This window comes from Lutra lutra, chromosome 8 (genome assembly GCF_902655055.1).
Source record: "Lutra lutra chromosome 8, mLutLut1.2, whole genome shotgun sequence".
Lineage (NCBI taxonomy): Eukaryota > Metazoa > Chordata > Mammalia > Carnivora > Mustelidae > Lutra > Lutra lutra.
This window is the reverse complement of record NC_062285.1, coordinates 32,118,361-32,130,948: the sequence shown is the minus strand read 5'-3', so window position 1 is coordinate 32,130,948 and position 12,588 is coordinate 32,118,361. Positions and strand designations below refer to the sequence as shown.

General features: G+C 34.7%; 1 protein-coding gene across 4 annotated transcripts in view; it reads left to right on the top strand.

The window, feature by feature from the left end:
- CUL2 (cullin 2) overlaps positions 1-12,588 on the top strand; it is a 104,607-nt gene that overhangs the window by 32,920 nt on the left and 59,099 nt on the right. For all 4 annotated transcript variants that reach the window (XM_047741505.1, XM_047741503.1, XM_047741502.1 and 1 more), the window contains exons 3-4: positions 3,950-4,052; positions 7,196-7,290. In XM_047741505.1, the coding sequence (XP_047597461.1) occupies positions 3,950-4,052; positions 7,196-7,290 (198 nt within the window). The remainder of the gene's footprint in view (positions 1-3,949; positions 4,053-7,195; positions 7,291-12,588) is intronic.

The window sequence follows — 12,588 nt, the reverse complement described above, 5'->3', positions numbered from 1 at the left end:
CAGGATCAGAACACACAGGATGAAGGTCTAGGGTAGTGGAGGAGAAGATGAGAGCCCAGACAGAAAAAGACTAGACAGGAAGAGTTGAGGGACAGCAGAGACAGAAGTAAAGAAGGTGGATTTTGCAGCCTGGTGTCAAGACACCCAAATAATAATACAGTGTTACTTCTCATTTCCGAAGGGGGAGATTTCTTAGAAAATGGTTGATGGTGTGTGTCCCACTGCTGTGGATAATCTTTACATCCCCATTGTAGAACTCGTTGTTTTAGACCCACTATACAATAAAATTGATAGTGTTAATATTCAAAATTAAACCCAAGCAAAGGTAACACTTTTAATAGAGAAAATAAAATAAATGATTTTGCTTCTGGCCAACACTGTCTTTTGGTTGTAACAGAGTATAGAACTTTTGCTCTGGAACAGTTTTGTTTTTTGGCTATGAGAGTTTTTATAAGTGGAAAGTTCATAATAGAGGAATTTTTATATCCTGGCTCCCTAAAGAGTGACATAAGGAAAAGATGACTTTGGAAAAGAGTGTTTAAATATAAAACTGGCCTTCTCCAGTTATTTCCCATTTTTTGTTTTTTAAAGTGCCTTCTCTAAAACCAAATCATAATTGGATCATAGAGGGTTGGATGCTCTTCTCAAGGCTTAAGTATTTCCAAGGTGGTTAGATATTTGAATAGGTTAGAGAAAAATAGCACATTTAGGAATATGTTTTAGATAGTTAAGTGACATTATACAGTGGTTAACTGAGACCCCAAACTATGGTGAGTTAAAAAATTGAAAGATTTATTAAGGCAGACTCCATTAAAAAAGACACAAGTACATCCTCATTGAGGATGTCAAACAGTATATAAATCCTGTATATGGATTGAAATGGGAAAGTCTCCTTGTATTCCCTGCCCTGCACAGATCCTTTTTCCCTAAGTGGAAGGAAGGTAAGTCCTGTAGCCTGAGTCCTTTTAGCCAATTTTGTTTACATGTGCATGCAGTGGATATTTTGAGATACTAGATTTGGTGATACAGAACATTTGGGCACATAATTTAGAATATCATACTGAAATTGTGGTATTGAATCATGTTGATTTTTCAATATCAAGTTGTGTATTTTAGAAATAAGTGTATTGTGGCTTCAGGGAAAAAAAAGGTAGAGCAAATATGATAGATGAAAACTTGAAGTAGGTATTCAGAACTTAAATATCTTAAGTGCATCACACCTTTGCCAAAGGAATTGATCTAGATCCTAAGTTTAGTCTTCATTTAAAAAAAATACATTTAAGTGTAGTATACACACTGACACAGTAACATACAGGTGAATTTTCATAACATGAGCATACCCATGTACCCAATAGATAGCACTCCTAGGATCCCAGAAGTACCCCACATTCCCCCTCAGTCACTAGGAGTAACTACTCTCTTCCAATATGTTTAATTCTGACAATACTTTTATATCAGTTTTTACTAGGGTAAGATTGTGATGAGTAATTGAGATTGAGTATAAATGTATGATAAAACTCTTATGTGGTGAATTAGGACTTTTTTTCCCCCCTGAGGACTTTATAGCTAAAACCTCCAAGCCGGATCCAGGAGCTCATTTAGTACATTATTTTGGAGCACCTTCCTTCTTTATTCATACCTTGTTCCTTCTCTCCCCAAACTATTATCAGTTCTCTACAGAATTTCTGTCCAGATAAATTTCTAAATTTTTTCTTAGATGATGTATGTTAAAATTTTTATTTTCTTTGTAATATAGGTTAATATTTTTATGTTCTTTTTAGTAAATAGTTCTTATGTACTATTTTACTTAATCTATTTTATAGAGGTTCATTATATCTTGATTGATTTAAAGTAATCATAATAGTGTGTTTCTTTACTATATATTTTTTTTCTACAAAAATACCTGGCACAGGAGCACCTGGGTGGCTTAGTTGGTTAAGCATCTGCCTTCAGCTCAGGTCATGATGTCCTGGCTCTGGGGTTGAGCCCCGAGTCGGGCTCCCTGTTGAACCGGGAGTCTGTTTCTCTCTTCCCTCTGCCCCCCACTTCATACTCTCTGTCTCTGTCTCTCAAATAAATAAATAAATCTTCAAAAAACAAAAAACCTGGCACAACAGTATTACACTGTATGGTTATTTTTGCTTCTTTGTGTTTAATTGTAAAAAATTTTTTTGTTTATATTTAGCAGTAGTATATTGAAGAATGTATACATATATACATTAAGATTTTATTATTTACTAATTTTGTATAATGAAAACAAATAAAAGGATTTAGAAGGAACCTGGAAAAGTCTGACCAAAATCTACCCATCCATGACCTCATAATGGAGAGGGCTGCTTGTTCTTTCTGGAGTAAGGATACTAGGTAAATAGAGCACATGATGTTGATTCCCTACCTCATCACCAAGTGTTTAATAAGTGCGTCTTATGTGTCAGGAATTGTGCCTTGCATCTATGAATCTAGAGATGATTTTTTAAGAACAGGCTGGTGTGGATGACAAAGGTATTAATAATTTCTATTGTATAAAAGTACTATAGAAAAAGAATATATAAAATGTTACGGAGATATAGATGAGGAACAGTCTTCATCCTACCTCTATATCTTTTTATAATGAAAGTTTCTTAAAATTTTTTGTTTACTATTTTTTTTTTTTAAGATTTTTACTTACTTACTTGACCGGGATCACAAGTAGGCAGAGAGGCAGGCAGAGGGAGAGGAGGAAGCAGGCTCCCCGCTGAGCATAGAGCCGGATGTGGGGCTTGATCCTAGGACCCTGGGATCATGACCTGAGCTGAAGGCAGAGGCTTTAACCACTGAGCCACCCAGGCACCCCACTATTATTATTTTAGTAATCTCTACACCCAAGGTGGTGTTTGAACTCACAACTCTGAGATTGAGAGTCATATGCTCTTCCAATTGAGCCAGCCTGGTGCCCCCCGACCTCCGTATTTTTAAGCAAAATTTTTATTTTGAAATACATCCCAATTCTTATATTAAGTATGCTGAATATATTTATAATATAAATAAAAATATATTAGGTACATTAAATACTTGACTCCATCCCAAATAATCAACCTTATTTTCCGTTTTTATCTGCATCTCTAATTAAGCTGTTCTCAGATTGCTTCATGTATGCTTCATCTTCAACATCTGGTCAGTGATGCACAGTTTATGTACTTTAACATTCATGAACTTAATTTGGGTCTTAAAAGGATTCTGTAGAGATATCAAAAGAGGATTTATTATCTTTAACTTAGAGATGAGGAAATGGCAACACAGAAGGGTTCAGAGGCTTGGTCAAGATCACTGGCTAGTAAAACTAAAAAGTCTCAATCAGATCCCATTTCCTTTGACTTGTGTGTAAGGACTGTCTGCTACAGCATATCTCCCACTTGTGATACTTACCAAAGTGGTACTCAGAAACTTAATTGATTAATTGATATTTCTATTCGTAGTATAATTCTTCTTATGGAGTAAATACCAAAGGATAGTGTGTGGATTATAGGATGTTCTGATGAGTGCTGTGATGTGGGAGACTGTCAAATGAGTAATTTCTGTAATTGTTTTGTTTCTCACAACTGCATAGATATACCTGCTTGTGATATTCCATAGCCCTTTGTTGATATTATGCTTATGTCCATTCTTACATAAGCCTTATTTTGTAGGTTTCTGGGTAATTTGATTTTACAGAATGCTGCTGTGAATTTTAAGCTCTTTCAGAAGAACCATTTTCCTTACAATGCTGTCTAATTCTCAAGTAATATTTGCTGAATGAGTATGTGAATAACACAGGGCTTTTTAAAGTAAGCTTGGCTACATATATTTTACTTTTTCTATATCTGTATAATCTTAAATTATCTGAAAAACTTTAAATTACAAACGAGTTAAATCTCTTGTTTTAAAGTAGTATCTCCAATATTGAATATGAAAACCTTAACAATTTAACTAGAGATATCTATGCTTTATGTGTGGCCTATCCTGAACCCCTTGGAGAAAGACTTTATACAGAAACTAAGATTTTTTTGGAAAATCACGTACGGCATTTGCACAAGGTAAGAAGTAGTACATACGTGATACAAATATGTTTGTAGCTGGGTAGTTACTATTAGGCTAGTTTACTGTTTTCCAGTGCAGAACTTATATCAGGTTAAGGTTATTTGCTTTGTTTTCTGAATAGCATTTTTTTTATTATATATATTTAAGGTTTGTGAGTTAAGCATTATGTTAGATTCTCCAAGGGAAATCAGTTTAGTTATTCAGAATCATATAACTAGTAACTGAAATAGTGGAGTTTCAAATCAAGGTTTGTTCAACTTCAAAATTTGCTTATATGTCCTCCGGATGGTGTTTATTAGAACCAAGTTTTCTCTTACTCTTGCTTCCCACCTCTTGGTAAATCTCTGTCTTTATTATTTTCAGCCATTTAGCTGCCTCTTCTACATAAAGTCTTACAAAAACCTAAAATGAAGAAGGGAAATGGTAAATTAAAAAGCATGATAGAAACTATTCCTGTGACCACTTATTTTAGTTAGTACGCCATATGTACAAGGGCAACATCATGGACTTGATCTCTGTATGAACAAAGAATTTGCGGGATTTGGCTATAGACAGTATTTCTTATTTTGGACTACTGATCTGATCAGGAACTGGAAGAGATCACTTATTGTCTGGGCTAGAAACGACTCTACCCTTCATTAGCTGTGTGACCATGGGCAACTCAGTCTTCCTATGGATTGAAATTTAAGTTTCTTTATCTTTAAAATGGAGACACACTAGAGGATATTATGCTAAGCAAAATAAGTCAGAAAGACAGTTATCATATGGCTTCACTCACATGTGGAATTTATGAAACAAAATAGAGGATCATAGGGGAAGGGAGGGAAAAATAAAATAAGATGAAATTAGAGAGGTAGATAAACAATAAGAGGCTGTTCTAACTCTAGGAAACAAACAGGGTCGTTGGGGGGGAAGGGTGGGGGAATGGGGTAACTGGGTGATCATTAAGAAGGGTACTTCATGTAATGCGCACTGGGTGTTACATGCAACTGATAAATCCCTGAACTCTGCCTCTAAAACCAACAATCTTAATTAATTGAGTTTAAATAAAATAAAATAAAAATTAAATGGAGATACAATAACACTGTATAATGTGTCTAACCTTGTATTTGGCTAGGTGCAGATAAATTTTAAAGTGGTGATAACCCCAGAGCACAATTCATCTTGTGATGTTTCCCTTTTAAAACTTTAGAAGGAAATGCTCTACTTTTTATTATACATGGCGGATACATTTTGGTGTTCTAATATGTGCTATAATTTATCAGCTCATGAAAGCAGTTTTGATAATAGATAATTGAAATTGTTCTTATAATGTTTCATAATTTAGTTTTAAAGTTCTGCTGTGATAATCTAGTGAACTTTGGTTATCCCATAATTGTTACCTGTGTAAGGCACTTACAAATTTTGCAAGGTTTATATTTTAGCATGGGTTGTGTTTTTTTTTTTTAATGTTTTATTTTGAAATACTTTCAGACTTACAGGAAAGTTGTAAAAATAATACAAAATTCCTATATCCTTTTTACCAGCTTTTTAAGGTTAACATCTCATATAACAGTGGTACAATTATTAACACTAGGAAATGAACATTGGTATAATTGGATTTTAAAGTAATGTGAAATAGTTTTATGAAAGTTTAGAATACTTACATAATTGTATACCATGTTTTCTCAGATCCTGTGACAAAAAAGAAGTTGGCTAATAGTTGATGACAAAGTAAATTATTAACATAGCCAACAGATTTGAAGCAGTTTCACCTGTGAGAAGAAAATTTTGTTTGATTGGGGGAGGGAACTTTTTTAATTACTAAAGTATTGCATTGCCGTTTTCAGAATTAACTACTGTGAATATTTTTGAATATCTATACTTAAATACATCTGTTTTGGCATATGTTGATAATATATATAATTTGATATTTGTCCTTTGCCTATTTTTGCTTTGTGTAGACTTCCATTTTTATTAGAAAATGGAATCATATTATACACTTTATAATCTTTTTTATTTTAACAGTATTATAATACTCTTTGTCATTAAATGGACTTTTATAATCCTGGCAATGATTGTAAAATTTTTCATTGTGTAGAGATACTACAATTTGTTTAAATATTCTCATACTGCTGGGCATGTGGATTATTTGCAATATATATAATTTGTTTTTATAAACAGTACTTCTGTGAATATCTTGGTAGCTAAATTATTTTTGTGTAGCCAAGTTTTTTATAGGATAAATTCCTGGACATAGAATTATTAAGTCATAAGTCATGAACATTTTTTATTGTTTTCTCATATTTATTCACCCAGCAGCAGCAGTTTCTAAGTGTGCTTTTTTCCCCCAGTGTTACTAATAATAGTTGCTATTTTTAATTAATTTATTAAAATGACAGGCAAAAAATTACTATTTATAGGTTCTTTCTTTCTCCTGAGCCTTAATTATTAAAATTCACATTTAAAAGCATAGCATTTCAGCAGAGAATTAATTAGATGGAAATTAAGGTCATGACTTGCTTAAAGTCCTATGGCCAGTTTATGAAAGAACTGAGATAAAAGAACCTGGTATCTTTTGAATGTCAGTCCAGTGTATTTTTACTGTTAGACTAGATTTCCTTCAAAAATAACTTTTAAAAAATTAGATCTCAGGTTTAAGTTTGATATTTTTATTTTTCAAAAAGTAATAGATTTCTGTTAAGTAAATATAAAACAGCTTGTTTGAGGAATATAGAAAAGGTGTAAATTTTCATAAATAGTCTTACTAACATAAGTGAGTAATTCAGAGTGGTGATATATATCTAGCAGGATGACCAAAAGTGAGGGATTTGAGGAAGCACACAGTTACATGGCAGTAGAATTACATCCTCTTTTAAGCTGATCTTAGTATAATATTGTAGCCTAAAGATACCTCACACCATTACATTTTATCCTTTTAGAGAATGGAACTGTTTACTCTCTAGTATGGATGCTTTATTTTCATATCTAAGACACATTTTTCCCCAGCCATTTAAGTTTTACTAAAAGTAGTTAAATTAGAATGTAATTGTAAATGTAATTTAGAATACTTTTAAAAATAATTTTTGATAAATTTCATAGCTTACAAATGAAAATGATTAGCGCTTTCCAAGTAAAAATGTATTTCTTCTTTATATAGAGAGTTCTGGAGTCTGAAGAGCAAGTACTTGTTATGTATCATAGGTATTGGGAGGAATATAGCAAAGGTGCAGACTATATGGACTGCTTGTATAGGTAAGTACACCTTTAAACTCTTGACAACCCAATTAGTGTTGTGGGTATTCAGTAATTGAAGGACTTTTGGTTTTGGCTTTTTGTTTTTAAATTTTTAAATAAATGAACAAAACTAAAGCATTCTCTGCTCAATGGGCTTTGTCTGCTATGGAGAAAGGTCTGTAGTCGGGGTCATGTGGGTCTTTGGAAGCCAGGCAGGGTATGGAAAGTTACTCTCTGAAAACTAAAACTATATTTAATTTCATAGTTCTATTTTTTTTTTTTTCATATTGTCTGGGACTCTCTTTCTCTCTATATATAGCACATGTTAAATCTTGACAGAGTTCCAAAGTGCAACTTCAGCTTGGATGAAACTTGGTGAAGTAAATCCAAGCCCATGTTCCCCTCCAGTATGTTCTTAATTGACTGTAAGATCCAGTATTTTATGTTTCATGGAAACACTGCTAGTTAAAGCATTCAGCAGTTGTTCTCTTGAAGTTCTACCTTATCCTTTAGGCATTACATTAAATTACCTACAGTGTCATAATGCCTTCTCTCACATTTTCCTGTCTCTCCTTGTACTCCCGTATCTGTCTGGATTGCTTGTCTTCCTTTCTCTAAGTGACTAATTCTTTTTTTTTTTTTTTTAAGATTTTATTTATTTATTTGACAGAGAGATCACAAGTAGATGATGGAGAGGCAGGCAGAGAGAGAGGGAAGCAGGCTCCCTGCTGAGCAGAGAGCCCGATGCGGAACTCGATCCCAGGACCCTGAGATCATGACCTGAGCCGAAGGCAGCAGCTTAACCCACTGAGCCACCCAGACGCCCTAAGTGACTAATTCTGATGTGTTTTTCTGCCATTCCTGTCTCTGAACTTCCCTCTCTTCCTTGTTCTACCCAGTCTCCTACTTAGATCTTTTGTGTTAACTGTCACTCTGGCATATTTCTATGGTACTCTGCGCTGATCCTCTCTAACCCGTTCACATAGACAATGGAAATAAATTCCTGGGTACATAAGGCAGAAACCTATTTATCGAAGAATAGTGGATAAATAAGGAATAGTATTAAGTCACCTGGGCTTTTTACCCTTGGAATGAGAGTGACTACTCTTGAAATGGTTGTGGCTTATGATGGAGGCGATAATTTTGGCCTATGCATTGTGGCCTGGGCAGAGATGGACCCCTGCCTCAGTTTCTCATTGGGGAGAAACTCCTCAGTTCTCCCCAGTGAGAAACTCAGGAGTGAAGCTGGCTGACAGAGCATTGTCTGTATAGTTACTCCATGCATTTCTGGAGTACCACACTGAGGCTAGGGCTTGGTTCTCTTGGCGTGTTTGTCCTTTTTCAGTGGTTCATGTTCCTGTAGGTTTTTATAACAACACTGAAGTTTACTTTAAGTTGCCTCTGTTGAAAACTGGAGCTTATTTCAACCGCCAATAGCTTTTATTTCTTCTTAGAAGAGCCAAATGTAATAAAATCAGAAGCCAGCAGTCTCATTTTTTTTTTTTTAAGATTTTATTTATTTATTTGACAGAGAGAGATCACAAGTAGACAGAGAGGCAGGCAGAGAGAGAGGAAGGGAAGCAGGCTCCCTGGTGAGTAGAGAGCCTGATGCGGGACTCGATCCCAGGACCCTGAGATCATGACCTGAGCCGAAGGCAGCAGCTTAACCCACTGAGCCACTCAGGCGCCCAAGCCAGCAGTTTCTGACAAGCACAAGGTTTACTGTGGCTTTGGCTTTTATAAAACGGTGTTTGCCATACATTAAACATCTTGACATTTCATGTTTTTTTTTTTCCCCTCCTTCATCCATCAAAGTAAGATAGTCATAAATAGAACTTTTAGGACTACCCTAGATAAATTGTGGAGGAGAATTAGAGGAATCTTAAGGATAAGAGTGAGAACACATGCATGCCTTTGGCATTGCTGAGAAGCTTGGGCCACTGGTATATAGATGTCTAAGAGAGTAGTTAGACTATAAGCCAGTACAGTATGCTATGTGCAGTGTGTTCCCTCTTGAGCTGAGACATTTTCATAAAGATTTAAATTGTTTTTCTTGTTTTGTTTTGTTTCCTAGGTTCTCCTTGCATCTGTCTGTATCTCTTATTTGCCAAAGTCAATAATTTGGTACTATTTAAATCAATACAAATATTAATAATAAGTTGGTACTGTTAGTGAGCTTTTATTAAATACATATGATATATACACAAATGTATGTGTGTATATAAACCGTATGAGGTAGTTGGTGTCACCAGATTTGCAGCAGAGCAAACTAGGCTCAGAGGGGTTAAATGACTTTGCTCAGTGTTACTCAGCTACCAAAAAAAAAAAAAAAAATCACAATTTAAACCCAGATCAGTCCAATTAAGCCTATTTAACTTCTTCATTTTACTTTAGTCTCATTCTAAATACACTTTTTTAGTCATTTAGGTAGATTCTGTTCTCATAACTTATCTTAAACTACGCATTCTTTCTAGAATGATTTCAGTTTCTCCTGGTTTTAGCTACTACCTGTATACTGCTAACCACCAAAATATGGGCTTATCCCAGGTGGCCTGCTTCAGAGGAGTATTTTTTACCTAGCCTTCCTGTACCTTCAGGGTATTCCATGGGTACATTGTAGTACTGCAGATTTCAAAACTGAGCTTATTATCTTTTACATCCACACTGTCCCGAGTATTATTAATTTTATTATTTATATTATTACTTTTTAAGTAGGCTCCATGCCCACTGTGGAGCCCAATACAAGGCTTAAACTCATGACCCTGAGATCAGCACCTGAGCTGAGATCAGGAGTTAAGACATTTAACCAATTGAGCCACCCAGCCGCCCCAGTATTACTAATTTTAATTGGAAATAATACTGTACATCCAGACGTAAATGCCGGAAGCCTCAGTTATCCTTTCTTCACTTACGGTTATCTCTCTACCTGATCCCTATTGGTCAGGTCCTCCAAATGTCTCTTAAATTCATTATTTCCTTTGCATTGTAAGCATTTTGTTGTTTCTCTTATTAATGATAAGTCCCTATAAGCAGTCTTCCAGCCTTTGATTTCAAATTTTTCTGTTTACTGAACTCGTGTTATTTTTTCTAACATGCAGATTGGATCACTCTGAAATCACCTAGTAACCTTCCACTGTCTTTAGCAAAGACTTAGAATTAATGGCTCCTGGGATTCACTTATAGAGAATTTTATTTGACCACTGTGGCTGATCATCATTTATTTAATTATATTGGTAGAATAGATGGTAAGATCCTTTTCATAGAGGATATAGTTGGCAGTAATTAGATGAAAACTGCTTAATGATAGTTTTTAATTGTGGGGTACTGAGGTTATCAAGGCTAGCTATAATTTTTAGTCATACTCTGTAAGGATATTTGTGTCAAGAAATAAAAAGGAAAAGTTCATTTTTGTTTCAAAAGTATTTTTTAATATTTTTATCAAGTAATTTCTAGCCTCTTCTTTATTCTGACTGATTTATAAAATGGATATGCATTAGCATAGGTAATTTAAGGATTCTGACTTTAAAGAAAATAATGATATTCCTGCCTCACGTTTCCCAGTACTACATACCTCTTTAGATCCTGCTGGCTCTTGAAGTGGAGTACATAAGATATTAACTGGAGAACTAACAACTCTTGAAATCCAGTAGGTATTAGCATGAGAACAATTTTGTAATGGAATTTCCTAAGACAGATTGAAATGCTTGGTTTCTCTGAGGCTTCAAAGTTACTTTTGGCTATTCCTTATTGTCAAGTACTGTTTTTAATTTTGTCAGTGCTAATATTCCAGGAAAGCAAAGGATACTTACTAAACACTTTGTTGATGAAATAAATTATAAAAACATTATAAAAATTATAAAAACTACTGCATTATATGTGAGCGGAACAGCAAGGTATTGCCTGTGTGGTAGAGTATAAAATATTTTAAGAAATTATTGGAACCTGATTTCTTTTATGATTTCCTAGAATGTATGTTTTTATTTAAAAACAAATGTGTGATGAGTAAAATTGACTGTAAAATACTCCAGTGACAGAAATTAAGAATTGTATCCACACATCAAAATGAAAAATTGTGCTGTTTACATTTTAAGTTAAATCTTTAAATTACTTTAAAAGCTTATCTATCAAGCTTAAACTTAACATCAAGAGTAGAAATCTGGAATGAGAAAGATAGAGTTAATTGTAAGTTTGTTTTATTCCATGAGGTAAAGAGAATAGTGACTTATCCTGTCAGATATCAGACATAAAGCTCCACTAAAGCAGTATGCTGGCTCAAGAATATACATACAGATCTTTGAAACGGAATAGTGATTCCTGACCTCTGCAGATCTAGCAGCTGGTTGTTCAGCATTAACAAACTGCTATCCTAAAAAGTTTATACTTACTCTGTAGGTATAAAGGAGCTACTCAGGATTCTGAATAGGTGAGTAATTTTTTTAGATGAATTGGAGATGGCAGAAACAGGAAGTAGAGACCAGTCATGGGAGTGTTGCACATGATCCAAGCAGAGAGGCATTGGAAGAGAGAAGGAAAGTAATGGGAGAGCATGAGTAGCAGTTTAGGAGGACATGAAGAACAGCTGATTAAAGGAGTGAAATGGAAGGAAGAGAGGTAAATGTTTCTAATCTCTTAGTGAGATTACTGGAATGGCATGGTACCACAGACCAAAAAAGAAACTTTTTTGGTGTTGGTTTGGTGCGACAAACTTGGTTTGGTGCAAAAGATGCATAAAGGAAGGCACATATGGTAAAGATATGACAATTAAAGTCCCACTACTCAGGGAACACATGTCACTGTTGAAATATTATATTTGTTTACATTTGTATATTCTACCAGATGTGTAAACTCTGTGCAGGAAGCCCACATTTTTGTTTTTCATCTTTCTGTCCCTGGGGCCTGGCACACTACCTGATTTAAAGTTCACGCTTGGTCATTACTTGTTGAATGAGTGAGGGAGAACTTGTGAAATTTCTGTACCAGCTCTGCCACTTGCTAGGAGATTTACCTTCAGCAAGTTCTTTAAGCTTTCTAAGCTGCAGTTTTCTTACATATTAAAGGAGGATCTTACGATAATACCACACTTATCTAGCTCATAGTATGCAGCCATATAAAATGCTTATGGGTATGCCTGACACGGGACACGAACTCAGTAAATGTTAGTGATATACTTTTATTTCCTGGCATTTGTGTTTTTATGGTCTGGCACCAGGCTGCTTTTCTACGTTTGTATTCTAATATTAGCTTTTATTATCCCTGCTGTTTGGAATGTTGTCCATTTATGTATTCAGTAATTCATCAAGGAAGTATTTTTTGAGG